The sequence below is a fragment of the Mustela nivalis genome (genome assembly GCF_964662115.1).
Source record: "Mustela nivalis genome assembly, chromosome: 13".
NCBI classification, from domain to species: domain Eukaryota; kingdom Metazoa; phylum Chordata; class Mammalia; order Carnivora; family Mustelidae; genus Mustela; species Mustela nivalis.
The window spans coordinates 60,241,511-60,260,280 of NC_139032.1; the positions used below are offsets into that span (position 1 = coordinate 60,241,511).

General features: G+C 41.2%; 1 protein-coding gene across 14 annotated transcripts; it reads left to right on the forward strand.

The window, feature by feature from the left end:
* Positions 1–1,768: 1,768 nt before the first annotated feature.
* TRMT10B (tRNA methyltransferase 10B) lies at positions 1,769–18,125 on the forward strand. 14 transcript variants are annotated; one of them, XM_082694896.1, is made up of 11 exons: positions 1,794–1,845; positions 2,080–2,189; positions 7,783–7,976; positions 8,237–8,440; positions 8,850–8,958; positions 9,788–9,912; positions 11,750–11,902; positions 13,046–13,124; positions 13,754–13,821; positions 16,983–17,106; positions 17,677–18,125. In XM_082694896.1, exons 4-11 carry the CDS (start codon positions 8,255–8,257, stop codon positions 17,829–17,831), a joined length of 999 nt encoding a protein of 332 aa, XP_082551022.1. In that variant the 5' UTR covers positions 1,794–1,845; positions 2,080–2,189; positions 7,783–7,976; positions 8,237–8,254; the 3' UTR covers positions 17,832–18,125. The 14 variants fall into 14 exon arrangements, with proteins under 14 accessions (XP_082551020.1, XP_082551021.1, XP_082551012.1 ...); XM_082694898.1 differs by having other exon boundaries at positions 8,243–8,440; XM_082694894.1 differs by lacking the exon at positions 2,080–2,189 and having other exon boundaries at positions 1,769–1,845.
* Positions 18,126–18,770: the final 645 nt, after the last annotated feature.

The window sequence follows — 18,770 nt, forward strand, 5'->3', positions numbered from 1 at the left end:
AATGCTGTAGGAGGCAGCATTAATTAGAACTATGTCAAGAAGTATTTATTGAGTAGCTACTGAGCATCCTGTCCCGGATTTGGTAGATAGGAAGGTAAGTTTTGGATGTGCTAAGAAAGGAGAAAAATAAAATCACTCGTTTGCTGATTCTGTTAAATCTTTACTGTGCAGTGACATTGGGAGTCAAATCATCAACATGACAGATGTTTCCTCAGGAACTTAAAATTAGTAGGAAAGACACAGAAAAAAGATGACTGACTGATAGGTGATAGAAAGAAATGAAGAGTGCCAAGATGGGGATGGGATGAGATAATCTTACCTGGGTGATCAGTAAAGGCCTCTCTGAAGAGCAAAGGTTTAAGCTGAAGCCTTAAGGATAAGAAGGACCCAGTCATGGAAAAAGTGAGAGGAAAGGCAAAAGTATCTGCAAAGGTTTTTGGTATATTTCAAGCAATTCAAGAAGACAGGTGTAACTGGAACACAGCAAGCCAGAGGCAGAGTGATAGCTGAGGTTGGTGGGGCAGCCAGGAGCCAGGCCAGGAAGGCCTTGGGAAGGTTAGAATTTATATTCAAGTACAATGGGAGACACCACTAGGGTTTGGAATAGGGGAGACACATAATCATCTGGCAAACGGATGTTCGCTGCGTTGTGGGAGTTGGGGAATGGGAGTGCAGGGTAGGAGCAGGTGGAAGGAGCAGTGAGACCAGTTCTCAGGACTTTTCTAGGGGAATGGCCATGAGCTCATTCAAAGGTGAAGAGGCAAAAGAACAGTGGCTGGGCGAGAGGAAAGGTACCCAGTTTGAGTGCAAAGTGCAGGGACTGGTAGGTGTGGTGGGAGCCACTGAAGACAGTTTGAGCCACTTTGCGAACCCTGCTGAGTGGGAAGCCAGGACCAGCTTCTGAGCTGAGAAGAGAGGGTGGCACTGCATTTTAGGAAAAGCCCTCTGAGAGACGAAGAATGTTTACTTTTAGCATTTAAAAATTGTTCCAGTAGCGGATATAGAATGGGACTGAAGGATTAGGGCAGGGTCGCGGTGCTGCAGGCACTGTTCAAAGAAAGAGTCCAGAGAGGGAAACAGTGTGGGGTCAAGCAGAGATCCAACCGGGCTATGGTTTCTTGGGCTGGAGGTATTTCCGGTTCATTCATGCTAGAGTCTGTCTGAAAGTGTGAGACCCCTAGGATTGCAGGAATAAAGGGAAGAGTGAAGAGTGGCTGGTAGTTTCTATCAGGCCAAAGCTTGGACAAGTCTCCTCAGGTCTTTGAGCCCCGCTTTCTCCGTGGATCTGTAAGATGAGTTGGATAAAGGGAAATGGTCAGAGGTTAGACTCATTCATTAAAGGTCCAAGCCCAGATGCCCCTGTTGTCTGCTTGGACAGCCAGGTGGTGGTGAGGGCAGCTGTGTGCTCAGGGAAGGCTATGTCGACTCGTGGGCTCTGCTGCTTATAGGGGAGCCCAGGGGAGGGCAAAGCGGCCAGCCCGTGAGATGAGGGGTGGTTCGAGACTGGTCCAGTTTCACAATGTCCAGCCCCTGACAGCCATCAAAGCCCCCGGTTACCTGCCACAGCCCTGTGAGGTCGGCGAGCGGCTGCGATTGTAACCCCCATCTGACAACATGGGAAACAGGCTCAGACCCGCGAGGCAATACCTGGGCGGTACGCAACTCCCTAGTACCAGCGTGGGTGGCGTGGACGCCAAAGCCTTCCAATGGCCCCTGCTCGCCGGGATGCCAGGCTAAGAACTACAACTCCCAGAATGCCGTTCGGAAAGGGGGCAGGAACCGGAAGTTGTGCCGGAGGCGCGGCCTGATGTGCGCCGCTGAGTCTGTGTGAGTTGAGGGGTTCAGGTACGCTCGGGGCTCGTTGTGGGACCGGCCTGGGGCTGGAGGGGTCTGGCTTGGGACTGCCGTATCGTTCGTGGGCGGGGCAGACGCCGGGAAGTGGCCCTCAACCGTCTTGTCGCCTCGTGTCCTCCGCCTTCTTGGTGCTTTGCCTTGCTGCCTCTCCTCACACTAGCAGCCTGTGGGCCAGGCGGGGCTCACAGGAGGGGTACCCTCGGGCCGGGGGTCTGGGTGTTCTAGTGCTGAAGGTACCAGAGGACTGGAGCTGGCTTCGCTGGACTAAATTTTAGAAAACGAGAGAAGCGTGCAAAAGAGGCCCATCACTTAGCGCCCAAGGATAGGCTCATCAGGTGGGATTTGGGTTAGAAAACATCTGAGGCCCCTGTCAACTCAGAAGTGGGGGCGGGGAGGGGTGGAGAACTGATTAGGTTAGGAAGTATTTATTGAGCCTCTGTTATGTACCAAGCCCTTTTCTAGGCATTTAGGGTAGTGTACAAAGCAGGCAGAACACCTGCATTTAACCAGGTGGGATATAGGAATATAGGAATGGGGAAGTTTAGATAAAAAGTAAACATGTGCCATGTTAGATAGTGAAAATCAGAATAGAATGAGACAGGTAGTCATATAATTATTTGGGGGAAGAGCATTGGAGGTAGAAATGACAGGAAGGGCAAAGACCCGAAGTGGGAATATCCTTGGTATGTTAGGAGCAGCGAGTAAACCAGAAAGTGCAGAGGACACTTGATGGGGGAGGTAGAGCTTAATGATCAGTATGGAATTGTAAGGATTTCAGTTATGTGCTGTAAGTGAAATGGAGAATACTGCATAGTTCTGAGCAGAAGGGTAACATAATTATCAAACATTTAAGATGCTTTTATTCTGCAGGGCTCAGTACAGGGTATTGGGGTTGGGCACCTGAATTCTTTTTCTTCTCTTCCCTGGAAGGGCTTATGATGTAGTGGGAAAACAGGCAGACCAGCTGTCGTGCAAGGCTGAGTCCAATAATTGAAGCCCTGTGAAGGCAGGGTGGACATCAGTCTATAATCCTCAGCATGTACTATTATATGGGGTGCTTAGTAACTGTTTGTATATGATTAGTAATTAATTGACTAACCCTAGTACTCAGTACTGGACCTGTAACAGAGGCTCAGAAAATATTATTTTTTCTTTAAGATTTATTTATGTGTTTGAGAGAGAGAGTACACACATTCAAGCAGGGGGGAATGGGCAGAGGGAGAGAAGCCAGGGCTCAGTCCCAGGACCCTAAGATCATGACCTGAGCTGAAATCAAGAGTTAGATGCTTAACCAAGATCCATCAAGGAGTGCCCAGAAAACACTTTTTAATGAAGAAATGCTAAATCTGGCCATAGATAATGTCTCACACTGATTAAAAACATTTGTTCCTCTGTGATGCCTCATTTCATGGTTGCTTTCTGAGGATCAGTAGATGGCAAGCTGCTATTCAATATTTACTGAGCTTCTGTTTCATGTCAGCCCTTGTGCTGGCCTCTGACAATTCAGAGATGAAAAAGGTGTGATTCCTGCCCAATCTGCTATATTGTAGACTCTTCTGGTAGTAGTTGGAATATCCTTCACTTGATTTTCAATATTGCTGTACCCTGGGTTTCTAAAAAACACCCTCAGGGACTATAGGGACTTGGAGAGAGGAGATACAGTGAGGGAACTAGGAAGAAAGGAATGGGGGTGGTAGTGGTAAAATTCAGTTTAGTTCAACAAACATTTATTAAACACTCCTATTTGCAAGTTCTGTATTGTGAGCAGTTACAGTGTTCACAGTGTTCACAGTCCCTCCTGTAAAGGAATTCAGTTTGGTGGAAGAGAAGACATGAGCACAGACCTTCTAGTTTTCTAAACAACAGTGGAAAACTCTACAGACCCTCCAGCTATTCCAACCCTAGCTCTCTTCTCCTCCCAAGCCAGACTTCTCCAATGAGACTTCCCAGTCATTCCCCAAAAGGGTCTGACAAAGAGGAGGAGCTCAATGAATATTTATTGACTGAATGAATGGACAAACAGAATATAAAAATGCTACCAAGTTCAGAGGAGGGAAAGCACATGCCTGTTAACAAACTGGCATTCACTTAACAAATTTGTGTGTTTTCTTACCCTAACAAAATGAGGCTGTTAGGTATTGGGCCAATTTATCTTAAAGTTTTCATTTGTTCTTTTTCTGAATGCCTAAATTTAGAAAAATGCAGATGACTGATGGTTGGCATAGTAAGATTTGGTCAGTCACCTAAAGGAATGGTCATAACCATAACAGGTCTCACTGTCTTTTCTTTTAAAAAAGTATTTATAGTCAACATCACTGTTCATATGTGAATAGCACAGCACTTCAGAAATGTCTAAGAATAACTTTGTATTTTCCTCATTTCTCTAGAAATAATACACACTGCTAAATTTCATGTATGCCATAAGTTCATAGTGATACAGTCAATGGTATAAATAAATATATTAAAATTTGTACTGAGTATTAAAGCATTTCTGAGCAAAAGAAAACTTTAGCTTATATAAGAAAATGAACACAATTTCTAATCTGTAACTTTGAAAATCTAGAATGAAATTTACTTGGCTCTCTTCAGAAATATATATCTGGGGGTCATATGTTGTTTACATGATGTGTGATAAATACCCAAAACTGCTCAGCAGCTTACCTTTTTAGAAAAACTAAAAAAAAAAACAACAACACTGGAGGGGTTTGAACAATCTGTATTTCATGAGCAGTTGTTCCATGTCAGGTAAATGACCTATGTCTAGTTCTTGCAATAGTCCTGGGATGTAGTAATATCCAATCTAGTAGAATCTGTGACAAAGAGTTAATAGTTTAGGCTATTATCCTACTACTTAGAGGTAGAAAGCTGAGAAGGCTAAATCCTAAGACTGTTGTTTCTACTACAACAGCCTGTTATGTCTAAATGAAAAACGAAACTAAAATTTGGCCTGATTTTGAAAATTTGATGGAGTACAAAAAAACAGTACGAGCTCAACACTAAAAATGTTTGCTATGAACATCGGTCAAAACATTAGAGAACCGGGCGCCTGGGTGGCTATCGGTTAAGTGTCCAACTCTTGGTTTCAGCTCAGGTCGTGATCTCAAGGTCCTGAGGCCAAGTTCCTCGGTCATTGAAGAATCTTTTCCTCTCACTGTCCCTCTGCCTTCCTCCCTGTGCACATGTGTGTGCACATGCTCGCTTGCTCTCAAATAAGATAAATACCAAAAACCACAATATAATTCTCAGATACTGCTCGGCCCTGTAGTGAGTAACATTTATACAGTTAATATAAATGCAGTTTATTGGTTTACAAATTTTAGAAACAACCAAGGGGATAGACAAAGCCCAAAAGGATTAGTTTTGATGACACAAGGTAGACTCTGTTTTGAACATGTAAATTAAAGCTTCAGCTTGCCGAAATTGAAATATTGAAGGAAGAAGAGAGATAGAGGGAAAGATAAGGGTGTTTATGTTCAGAGCCTAACCTTGAGATTGTTGAACAAGAAGTAGTAGTTTAAAGATGTTCTTAAACATGGTAAAGATGTATCCTAATAGTTGTCACGCCAGAGATAGATATTGGACTTACCTTCCTAGGATTAAAAAGAGGTTTAGAATTGGACAGATTATATGAAGAAACTGTTTTCAGGCATTGGACAATAGGCAGGACAAGACTGTTACCCTTGAGAGAAATGAATTTAAGGTGGATTATAGGCCTAAATGTAAAAGCCAAAATTATAAAGGTTCTAGAAAGGAACATAGAACCTTAGGGTAGGCAAAGATTTCTTGGAGGACACAGAAAGCATTAACTGTAAAAGAAGAGAATGATAACTTAGACTTGATTAAAATTTAAAATTTCTGCTCAACAAAAAGCAATGTTAAGAAACTAAATAGGGGCGCCTGGGTGGCTCGGTGGATTGGGCCACTGCCTTCGGCTCAGGTCATGATCTCGGGGTCCTGGGATCGAGTCCCACGTCGGGCTCTCTGCTCAACAGGGAGCCTGCTTCCCTCTCTCTCTCTCTCTGCCTGACTCTCTGTCTACTGTGATCTCTCTCTGTCAAATAAATAAATAAAATCTTAAAAAAAAAAAAAAGAAAAGAAACTAAATAGACAGAAAAAAGGAAGAAAATAAATAAGCCACAGACTGGGAGAAAATATTCTCAATACACATGTCTGATAAAGGACTTGGATCTAGAAATATGTTAAACTTCCACAGCTCATTAATAAAAAGATGACTTAAAATTGAGCAAAAGACTTGGTCAGAAATCTTAACAAATGAATGGCCAATAAATTGCCTGAAAAAGTGCTCAATATCATTATCAAAATTATGTAAATTGAAACACAACTAGGTTCTACTGCACAAGAATGGCATGTATTAAGAACTCTAACAACAGCAAATGTGTGATGTTGCAGAGCATCTGGAAGTCTCTGTTGCTGACAGCACTGTGAAATGGTGCAGTTACCTTGGGAAACTGATGGCAGTCTTTTATGAGTTAAATAGGCAACTATCCTATGCCCCATCAACTTTACCTACTTACCCAACGGATACGAGAACATACATCCACAAAAACACTTGTAAGAGAATGTTTATAGCAGCTTTATTCATAGTAGTTCCCAAATTGGAAAAATCTCCAATCTCCATCAACAGGAGAATAAATAAATTGTGATACAGTCATACAGTGGAATTCTGCTCAGTAATTAAAAGCAATAAACTTACTAATATATGAAGCAACATGTATGAATCTCAAAACATGTTGAGGGGGAAAATGTCAACATCAGTGGTTGAATCAATTTGTATGTTTTATAATAGGTACAGTTAATCTATGATTATAGAAAAAACAATGGTTGCTTTTGACTGGTTGTGGGAATGGAATGGAGTTTGACTTGGAAAGTGCAGAAGGCAAGGAACTTTCTAGAGTGATAGAAATGTTCCATATTTTGGTGAGAGTGTGAGTAAGACAGGCCCTAAGTTTTTGTCAAAAATTCATCAAACTGGTATATTACCCCCCCACCACACACATTACTGAGTTATACCCTGAGAATCTTTGCATTTTACTATATGTAAATTATACCTCAAAAACATTTTAAAAGTCAGTGTAACTAACAGAAAAATAAAAAATAAGAGGTGCTTTGAATTCTAGTGTTTCATAGGGAGTTGATAAAATTCAAAGTTGATGATTCACGCAGTAACAGAAAGTATATGATTTCAGGTTAAGGAGTCAATTACCAAATGAACTAAAAACATCTGGTTAACAGGTTGCCACTAGAGATGGGAAGGGTTGGAGCAAGGATCATTACTTTGCATTATAACTAGGTCTTTTTTTTATATGCATGGATCATATTACACAGATTTGCTTTTGCAAATATAGAGTTTTCCAAAGATGGTGGTAGCACACTGAACTCAGAGGAGCAGCCAGAAGAAAAGGACAGAATGTTCTTTGTGACACTTAGCTATAGACTAGAGCATTTTATACTCACAACCTTCCCAGGGACTTTGAACAGCACTTTGAAATTATGGCATTGCTTAAGTGTGCCATAGCAGTGGTTCTCCATATTTTCCCATTTTAGCATTTCTGGTGGATATTAATATTCTCAAGGTGACTGTGGCTTTCAGCTACAGGGATACTTAACTGAGTTGGGATAGGGAATACATCGTTTGGAAAAACAAATTGTGAAACATCACCAGCAACCTGGAAGAATTCTTGGTTGATTTTGGGTAACTCTTTACCATAGTTTTTGGCTAGCTCTTATTCTAGGATATTTCTAGTATTGGACTGCATATAGTACGTGCTCAGTAAAGGTTTGCTAGATGAATAGTTTCGAGTAGAAACGGAAACATAATGGAGGAGATGGCTTTTGTCATTTCTGCCCCACCCTCAATATTGAATGTGTTTAAAAAAATTTTTTTAATATTTTATTTATTTGACACAGAGAAATACAGTGAAAGAGGAAACACAAGCAGGGGAAGTGGGAGAGGGAGAAGCAGGCTTCCCACAGAACAGGGAGCCCGACGTGGGGCTTGATGACCTGAGCTGAAAGCAGACGCTTAATGACCCAAACACATACATTTTGAAGAGCAGAATAAATGACTTAATTACCTGGGTCTCTGCAGCAGTGAATAATTGGTGAGTGCTTAGAGTTGTCAGGAACTACGTTTGTCCGAGAAGTGGATTTAGCTTCCTTAGTACTGAAACATTTCTTTGATGACCTATTTCTCTGGAAGACACGGATACTTTTCTCCATTCAGTAAATCTGTATAAATACTTTCCACACTTTTTCAGCAACACAGTAATACTATTTGACATTTGCACATAGGGAAATACCTCTGTAAGGGAAGTAATGTAACGTCTCCCATCATTGTGCCTTTCTCTGACCTGGGTGAAAGGGACAGAAGACAAAGCACATGGACTGGAAGTTGGAAGGGAGTGCTCAGAAAACAGACTCACACGTGCTGCAGGAGCAAGAAGTCATCCTAGAGGACACAGGCGAAGATAGCATCTCTGAAAGCTTCCGGCTTCTACAGATCGATGTGGAATGCGAGCATCGGGAGGGAGATATGCTGCCTACAGGCGGTACAGTGTGGTGTTCAGTAAGTGTAGCCTGGCCCTGGGCTCTGGGATCATGCTTTGTCCCAGAGACCCCTGTATAAGGGTAGGTCCTAGTAACAAAAAGGCTAGGAATGAGTTTGGTATGTTCCAAAATTGGATGAATTTCCCACTAACTGGTTTAAGGTTTCAGTTCCACTTGAGTCCTAAGAAGAGTAAATCAAGTTCAAGAGGAATTTTTGATACATTTACTTTGGGCACATCATATCTCTTTCTTGGGTCTCCGCTTTCTCTGAACATAATCCAGTCTATTTTTTTTTTCTTTTTTTGACACTAACCTCCTTTTTCTCTCCTAACTTTAAATCTGATTTAAAAAAATAAATAACTTTCGAATATTCATTTTCCATTTTGGTGCTTACAAAGTTCTCAATTTTGTTTTCTGGATAACATAAGAAAAATGTCCAAAGAAAACAGAGACACTGGGAAAAGATAGTTGCAGCAAAGAAGAGCAAAAGAAAGCAAGAAAAAGAAAGAAGAAAGGCCAATCGTGTAGAAAATTCAGGTAACAATAAATCAGATTGCTGGCATAATTATTTCTATCTTAGCAGACTGGCATCTGCGTGTTCCTAGGACAGTAGGAATTGTGGTTTTAAGTAAAAACAAACATCTTAGAGGTAGAATCTATTGTTCTATTTTATTGGAAATCAAAGTATCAACGAAAGCAAAATTTAAGGCTGCCTTTTGCATAGCTAGTGCACATGTGTGTTTATAAGCTCAGGAGTAGAAGGAGTGATAAAATTAGCAGCTAACGTTTATTCAGTGTTACATGCTAGGTTCATTGCTAAGAATTTTGCATGCATTACCCTAAGGGATAGGTGCTTTTATTATCCCCATTTTGTAGGTAAAGAAACTGAGGCTCAGAAATTGAATAACATGCCCAAGATCATATAGTAATAATTGAATGGGCTGAACTCTGATTTAGACCCAGGAGCGTGCTCCAGAGCCCACACTCCATACCACTCTGCTGTCCCCAAATGAATACCTTGCACGAGTTTCAAGCTTCTCTTAATATACAAAAAGTATTCACTTGGCTGGGAAGATTTGTTTCTTACTGAATATATTCATGTTTTCCCACTTTTATTTCTTTTTTTTTTTTTAAGATTTTATTTATTTATTTGAGAGAGAGTGAGAATGAGAAAGAGAGCAAGCGAGAGCATGAGAAGGGGGAGGCTCAGAGGGAGAGGCTGACTCCCTGCCAAGCAGGGAGCGTGATGTGGGATTCGATCCTGTGACTCCAGGATCATGACCCAAGCCAAAGGCAGTCGCTTAACCAACTGAGCCACCCAAGCACCGTGCCCCACTTTTATTTCTTTCTGATATTTCTACTCTAGGCATCTGCCCCCAACACAGCAAACGTTTTCTGAGATCCTTAACCAAGGAGAGACTTTTGGAAGCCAAACACTCAGGACCAAGACTCTGTATTGATCTGAGTATGACCCACCACATGTCTAAGAAGGTAGGATATCCATTAAGCTTCAAATTCCTCCTTACATGAGTGAAGTCCAGAAGAGAGCAGCTTTGACAAAGAGTATGACCAGTTCCAGCCTCTGTAATTTCATAGCAAACCAGCAAAAAGAGTTTGGTTTTTTGACACATGGCTACTCTGTTCCAAGATGGCTGTTGTTAAGAATCAGGAAGAGAATAGAAATCCTCTGGTTTAGTTTGCAAAGTTTTATCTTATCTTCTCTTTTGAGCCCCATACCATTGCCTCTGTGTCTATGGCGTCCACAGTCTAGTTGGGGTCTTTTCATGTTCAGTCCTCCAGAGATGAAATCTGGCTTTCTGCTGGGAAAAGGAATACTTGCCTGGTTGCATGTGGGGAGGAGATGACCTGGTAGGACACTTTCCTGCAACATATGTGTTTTAATCATTTTCCATTCACCCTATTGTGAAGGAGGGATTCACCCTAGGGTTCTAGGCATGGCTGAAGAATACACACTTGACATTGGACAGGTAAGAGTGATAGCGGTTTATTAGTCACTTGTACTCAGCGCAGGGGGGATGACACTGCATGCTAGGCAGGGCCATGTGGGGTTCCACTTGGGAACAGAATGAAAACCAGGGGCTGTGAATGGCAGGCTTTGTAGTGTTGTGAGGGTGGAGTATCCCCTTGGTTCTTACAGGAAGATGTGATTGATTTGCTGGGAATAACTTTGTGGGCTAGCAGGGAATCGAAACCTGGTACTTGGGGATAAGTAGGAACTATGTTTGGACCTTTGATAGAAAGGATTGTTTAGCTAGGGGACCCTATCCAAGGGAGCAGAATTGGGAGAAGAACTTGCAGCTAGGTGTTTCAGGGCCCATCTGGTTTTACCAGATGTGTAGGCAACACACGGTAGTGGGCCTTCATTTTAGGCCTTACACCACAAAATGGATTTTTCTGTTTGCCAACATCTCTATTATATGTGCTCCTGTTCGCATGTTTTTCAGAGGAATCAGTAAGACTGAAGATCTGGGGTTCTAACATGGAACCCCAGCCTTCTGAAAAGGTCAACAAAGAATTTTGTACTGTTTTTATTAATTGAGATATCAGATTAAATCAAACCCAAAGTGCTTTTTCTTTCCTCAGGCCAGACTGTGAAACTACCTTTCCTTAGGGTTTTATCTCTGAATTAGGATGGAAAGTGAAAACTTCTGACCCTAGGGGCGCCTGGGTGGCTCAGTGGGTTAAGGCCTCTGCCTTTGGCTCAGGTCATGATCCCAGGGTCCTGGGATCGAGCCCTGCATCGGGCTCTCTGCTCTGCGGGGAGCCTGCTTCCTCCTCCTCCTCTCTCTCTCTCTTTGCCTGCCTCTCTGCCTACTTGTGATCTCTGTCTGTCAAATAAATAAATAAAATCTTAAAAAAAAAAAACTTCTGACCCTAGTATATCACCAAGAGTTGGAGAGAAGGTGCTAAGTTTATCTGATGAGTATAAAAAAATGTATAGTAACCTTTTTAAAGTGAATAGTAAATATCACATGGTAAGATTTTAGTAATGAGCTGAAAGCACAATTCCATATACCTTATTAGATACATAACACCAGGTCCAGAAGGAGGGAGAGTTCTCAGTCTTTCCATTAACTCACTATTTCTGGGCTAGAATCATTACCTTCACTTTGATCTGTAAGGTGTGTGGCATGCATTTTACTTGACTGCATGAACACACATAACACATACTAGCTCCTGGAATAAAAGGGGCCATTCTGATTCATGAGATTTCCTAGAGTAGCATTCAGTGAACTTCCGTTTGTTGATAGTGAATTTAGAAAGAGTGGGCATGTTTCCAATCTAAGCTGTCCTAATTTCTTTGAAGGAATTAAGTAGACTGGCTGGACAGATCCGAAGGTTGTATGGTTCAAATAAAAAAGCTAGCAGGCCATTCTGGATCTACCTCACTGGATTCACAGCTGACAGTCCCCTGTATGAAGAGTGTTTGAGGATGAATGATGGATTTTCTAGTTACCTGGTAAGCTTCATTGGGTATATTACTTGATGTCCTTTGAGAAGTAGGTTGTGTGGTAATAGTAAACTTTTTTAACTGTTTCATATTTTGGTATAAAAATGTGTGAATTATTTTCACTGTTGCAATTTAAAAAACTTTTAGAACCTCTCATCAGTTCTTAAATTTCCGAACTTTCATCCTTGCACTGCATTGGCAAGCTAATATTACCGGTCTCTAGGACTATATTTTGTGTCTTGTGTATCGTATGCTAGACTGTATACTCCAGGAATGTTTTGGGGAAATGCCAAACCTTTCATAGTAGTGCAGGAATTGGGAACATGAGTTGTAGGGGAAGAGAAAATCCTCATGGTAGGAGCGTGGATTCGAGATGAGTTTTAGGGAATACTCAGTTACTTTTTACCTCTTGCCCTAGGGGCTCATGAAGGTAGTGATTATAACAGAGACAGCAGTCCAGATCACTTCCTAAGAAGTGCCATGAAAAATGTCTCGTGTGTTTGTGTGGCATAACTGGGCCTGGTGGTGTGAACTTTCCTAAGGAGGTCTGCAGAGGCAGGAGCGTGAGAGGTACACTGCAGACCCCTGCACAGTTAGTTGTGGTCACTGTTACCATCTGAACAGTCCGTCCTATAATATAACCATTTCCAGCTTTTCTTCTCTCTGCGTGTTTTATGCTTCTTGTTTGTGAGCCCAACAGACCCACTCTTAGGGCTACGGAGTTCCCTTGCTTTCCCGTCTTCATGCCATTCTTTGGTGATTCTCCCCATTTTCAGTGCTTCTTCCTTTTTGTATGTGTCAGTCATTCTCACCTCTCTTTAGAAACCAAGCCCCAGCATTCCCTTTGGTAGAAGGCTGTCCCTAGTATTGTCACTCCCTCATCTGTTATCCTGGGGCAGCCTTCCTGTACATCTGTTAGGGTCTCTTGTTACTCTCTGTCTCATTTTGTAGGATTGGGTGTCATCCTTTCTACTTCCCTCCTCAGCTGAGCACTTTCTGAGAACGGATTGTCAGACATGTGTCCCGTGGATGCACATCAGACATGTGTCCTGTGGATGCCTAATAAAGAATAGGTGCCTGGTAACTAGTTGCTGCAGTGTGGGCTGTGTCGTAACCTAGTTCACACTACATTGGATTATTTACATTTTTCAGCTAGACATAACAGAGGAAGACTGCTTTAGTTTATTTCCTCTGGATACCCTTGTGTACCTGACTCCTGACTCAGAACATGGTATGTACTTTACTGCATGGATTCATGTAGCACTTTGTTCTTAGGCCTGTGTTTGATTATTCCTTGTGTCAGAACTTGTTAAAGCCACCCAAAGTGTATCCAAAAAAAAAAAAAAAAAAAAAGAATGAACATTAATTGCACACGTCTTGGGGTGGATACATTGCTATGCTTTCAGTATGTGCTGCTGTGTGTGCACAGCTGTACAGATAGATGTAGGGTCTCCGGCCTTGGCTGGGCCTTGTGAGCTACCTGGCAATCTTTCCCAATTTCTCCAGTCAGCTAGCTCCCTTCCTTGGCCTCTTGGATCAATGTTAGATACCTGTTTTTTCCAGAAAATCAACCATTTCACATAATTTTCAAATTGATTGGTAGCAAGTTAATCTTAGTATTCTTTTCTGATTATTTCAAATTCCTCTGTCATTTTAATTTTTCTCCTTTCTGAATCCTAACATTGATTTGAATCGACTACCTTTTTTTGTCTTTTCAGAGAATGAGAAAATCTGTTACCTTTTGGTTTTCTATTTCATTAAGTTTCTACTTTTATCATTAATAATTCTTTCCTTTTACTTTCTTTGGATTTAGAAACTATAAAACCAATTTGATCTCAATGGCCTTCATTTTTTCATTAGCTCTTGAAGATATTGATCTAAACAAAGTTTACATCCTTGGTGGACTTGTGGACGAAAGCATTCAGAAGGTAAATGTACATTTTAGACCTAACAACTATATTTTGAAAAGCGGGGCTTACTTTCATAGGCAGCTGCCCTATCGTAATCTTACACAAAAGGCCTAAAAACGCAGAGAATAGGAAGAAGGACCCCATCCTGCCTAGGTTGGCCCTTCTACTTGTGAGGCTCCCTGTCATTGTCAGTGTTAGCCATCCCCTGACGTGACAGTCCTGTTGGGACCCAGAATGGGGAGCGTTTGGTAATTACGTAAATAGCCATGTTGAACACCTTTCTTCTCTCCTCTTTTCACTTCTGCAAGGGTAACTCTGATCTTGACCAGCAAAGCATTGACTCACAATTCTTACCAACTATTTTGTTCTTTGTGAGAAAGGAGTTTGCTCCATCTTAGGCCATCTTTTCTCCTGACATAAGACTTATCTCATAATCTCAATGTCAATAGGACTGTCCAGATTTCTTTTGGTCAGTTGAAATTTTATTGGAATAATTAGAGTTTTGAAATATGTTTCTGTTATATACATACTGAGATAATTTTTAGTTTATATTACTAATTAACATGTTGCCTATACAATAAATAATGATATAATAAAGTGTATAAAAAGAACTATAGCAATGAGTAAGTCTCCCTCCCATCCTTGTCCTGCAATGCCCCCCCGCCTTGAGGCAACAACTGTTTCTTTTTTTTTAAATTTTGTTTAATATATATATACATATATATTAAGATTTTACTTATTTATTTGAGAGAGAGAGATAGAGCATGAACAGGGGTCAGGGAGAGAGAGAAGCAGGCTCCCTGCCAGGGAGTCTGATGCAGGACTCAGTTCCAGGACTCGGAGATCATGACCTGAGCCGAAGGCAGACGCTTAACTGACTGAGCCACCCAGGCACCCCAATCACTGTTTTCTTATATATCCTTCTTGATACAGTCTGTGATAACACAAGTGTTTGTTTGTGGGTGTATTATATATATATATTTTTTTCATATACATAAGTGTATTTTATATATTTTTTCATATCCATATGAGATATATACACATGTTTAATACAGATGATACTTAACTGAATTACATGCATTCTAGAAAGGTCAGTGTTCCATGATGCAATAGTGATAATCTAAAAAACAGGTGCAGGGTGGAGGTGTAATTCTGAGAATGCCAGCTATTAAATGAGAAATACATATTAGAATTTGAGAAATTATTTTGTCACTCTGAATGCAAGACATTCTGCAAGATAATTGGGCCACACTTTCAAAAAAGCCAACAGTATGAAAACTAAAATAGTTAGGGGGGCTGTTATAGGTTAAAAGACATTGAAAAGACCTAACAGCCAAATGCAGTCTCCCACAGCAGAGTGACATCCCCTTTTTTGAGGCAAAGTCTAGCGGGTCAGTGAGCAATGTATGATCAGTAGATGTGCAGTTTCAACACATTGTCTTATCTTTCCGGCAATATTTAAATTGAAAAATAATTGGCATAATGATTTGCCATAGGTATAGAATTTTTTGATTATTACTAGAGAATTTGACTTCCTCATAGAAAGTATGCTGAGCACATTTCTTCAAGGGGAATCGTTTTATCTTTAAATGTTCAGAGAACAGAAACTGGACAGTGAGCTCCTTCAGGGTAGCATCCAACAGTCTCCTACTAACTTGGAATTCTTGTACTCCAGTTCAAAGTGATTGTAAAAGAATAGACTTTAAAAAAAAAATCATAGACCAAAAAATAAATAAATAAAATCATAGACCTTGTAGGTAAAGGAGTGTTATCCTTCAAGGAAGTCTTTTGAGCAGTTGTACGTTTATTTTCTCTGACTTGCATTACGTAACACATTTTGGAAGTTCTCTCTTGGAATTGTGTCTCATGTGAGTCCGAGAAGCAACTAGTCCAGTGTTAGGACCTGCTGCTCCAGTTGGTTAGATCTCGCTCGAAGTGGCCAGTCAGTTACAGTTACAGCCCTGTAGGAAAGGATAGCAGCGAGCACAAATTCAGAAACATTTGGCCTGAATATTGAAGAGACTCAAGACATAAGTCGTGGTCAAGGGAGAGGTGACAGAACTGAGACTACTGGAAGGGTACAGAGGGGCGTGATCACTGCTGTTGACAACCTGAACCGCCTTCTTGTGGAAAAGCCATTTTACTTGCTTGTTGTGGCCCCAGGGGGATGGAACCAGGACAAATAAGGGGAATGCTCAGGGAGAACACAATTTGGCTACCAAGAATTTCCTTTTAACCTGTACTATGAAAATTGGAATAGGTTTCCCCAGGATGCATGGAACTCCCTGTCAAAAGGATTGTCCACTTAAGGACAGAGCCCACTTGGGAAGGAGGCCACAGGGGATAGACAAAGATTGGATGGATGTTTGGAGTGGGATAATTAACTATTGCGGCCCCTTCTAAACCCAAGGATGTTAATTATCCCAATAATCTAAACCTTTCTCTTCAATCCTGAAACTATAAGTAGGTAGATCTTTCCAGAGCCACTTACAAGATAGCAAATATAATCTGAACTTCAGTTCACGATTCAGGGACATCTTTAAAGGGTTATTAGTTACTCTACTCTGATCCTAAATGGCCTCAGATTTGGGGGGGTTGGTGAGTTCTTATGATTCCTTTCTGCAGTTTTCAGAGCCCTTCCTTTTAATTGGACTGTGTCCTCTCACACCTTAATGCTGTCTTGTTGCTTGTGGTGTTTCTGACTTGAATCCTCCCTCTCTTATCTCTAATTTGCTGCTGCTGAATGGCTATAAGCTGAAAACTCCAGATATCCAGAATTGTGTCTTACTGAATTAGAGCCTGGAGTGTTCTCCTCTGATTGATTAGACTGCTTCAACTTCTGGATGCAGATTGTGGCTGCAGATATATGCCTCTCTTGACTTACTTCCTTCTTGGTTGATAGTAGTAGTAAATGGAAACTAGTGGATAGATGAGTCCCAAATGAGATATTTGCTGCACAAGCCGTTTCTTATGTGGAACAAGTAAATACTCTTCATTATCTGAAGTTTCTTCCATCTTGCCATAGGCCACTGATTTTTAATATACTTACCATTTAATTCTGATTACAGATGGAAATTAGAGTGGTGGTAAATGGGTTTCTCACAATTTGTTATGCATATTACAATGAGAATACCTTTGTCATTTTTAAAAGAAAAATAAAATTTAACTGTGATTCACAGAAGGTGACATTTCAGAAAGCCCGAGAACATTCTGTCAAGACAGCCCGCTTGCCAATCCAGGAATACATGGTCAGACACCAGAATGGGAAAAACTATCATTCAGAGATACTGGCCATCAATCAAGGTACTGCTGACATGGCCCACACTTAATGTGTGTTAGTGCTGGTGCTACTTCTTTGCATTGTGTGGAAGTATAAATGGCATTTGAAGCAGGCACCCCTGCCCTGCCACCGGGACTGGTACACTCAGATTTTATTGCATGCACTTTGTGACAGGTACTCTGGCCTTTCCGAGGTATTTTTCATTTTCTTCTTAGATCCCAACTATGTTAAAGATGGTTGAAATTTGTCCTGTGGCCTAAAATGCCCTGGATTCAACCTGTCATTGAACAGTGAATTCCTATTTGTCCTTCTTCAGTCCAGGGGCATCTTGGCTGCTCCCTTCCCCCTCTCAGCCATGTCAGGGGCTCTCCTTTGTGTTCCCCTTATACTGTTTCCCTCTCAGTGTCGCAGCACTGTCTGTTCACAGGCCCATCTCTCTCCGTGTGGGGTGAGGTCCTTGTGGGGAAGTGGGTCCACATGTAGTGCAGAAAACTTGTTGAATGAAATAGTACAGAACACCCTTTTCCTCACTCATCCTTTACCAGTTCTTTTTCCTCCATGTGGTCACTATGTTTTCTTTTTACCCTTCTCAGTGTTTGATATCCTGTCCACATACTTTGAGACGCAAAACTGGCCTGAAGCACTGAAGAAAGGAGTTTCTTCCAGAAAAGGCTATGTTCTTCAGAACTCCATGGATGATGGACAGCCTGAGAAGCTGCCAGAGGCAAAGTTGCTGGAGGTGTCTTGACTTAAAAGCAGAGCAGAGGCTGGCGATGGCACACACTTGCCTTTACTTGTCATCTTGGATCGCCACTAGAATTTAAGTTACTCAAGAACAGGGACTACATTTTATGCTCTTTTCTATCTCCCATAGTGCCTAGCTCACAGGAAGAGCCCAGATATGTTGACTAAGTAAAAAGTTTACATAACAAGGAATCAGCCCTCAGCTACATGGCTTTGGATGTATTAATTCATCTTTTATATACCTATTTGTGAAATACCTACTCTTTAGAAGTATTTAACAATTAAATAATTATTGTTATATTTAGAGTTTTTATTTTCACTCAACTGGCATCATAATGTAGCACTTCGTCTGGCCTCCTCTTTATCATGTGGATTTTCCCCAACTCAGTAGTATACTCTGTATGTTTCGAGGATCAGCCTGTCCTAACCTACTCTGCTTTAAACCCCCATAACACTTTGTTCCCACTTGTGACTCCTACCCCGTCTCTTCTGCTCTGAGTATGGGAGTGGAGGGTTTCTCTCTTCCTTAGGGTAGCCTCCTAACAGGACATTTCATGGGAGTATCTTCGTATCCTTCTGATCCTTGTACAAATTAGATTCTTCATATATATTTGTAACTAACAGGTCAAATTGAAAAGTAAAAACACAGTGGTAAGTCTAACTTAAAAATAACCAGAAAATACATTGCCTCTGATACAAGCATGGTGGATAAACTTTCATTACACAAATCTCAGTGATACCTTTCCTCATTTCTTAGTTACATGCAATTGCTTCAGTTACGCCAAAAACTCTTCAGTTTACTAACCAGTTTGGGTTAGTAAACTTGAAAGCTAAGCTGTTAGCAAATTCAGAGAATGTATTTTGGATCTCAACCAAAACGTTACTGTGCTGCTCTGTCCCCTCCCCTTCAGAATTGAATCCTTCAGGAGCTATTATCTTTACA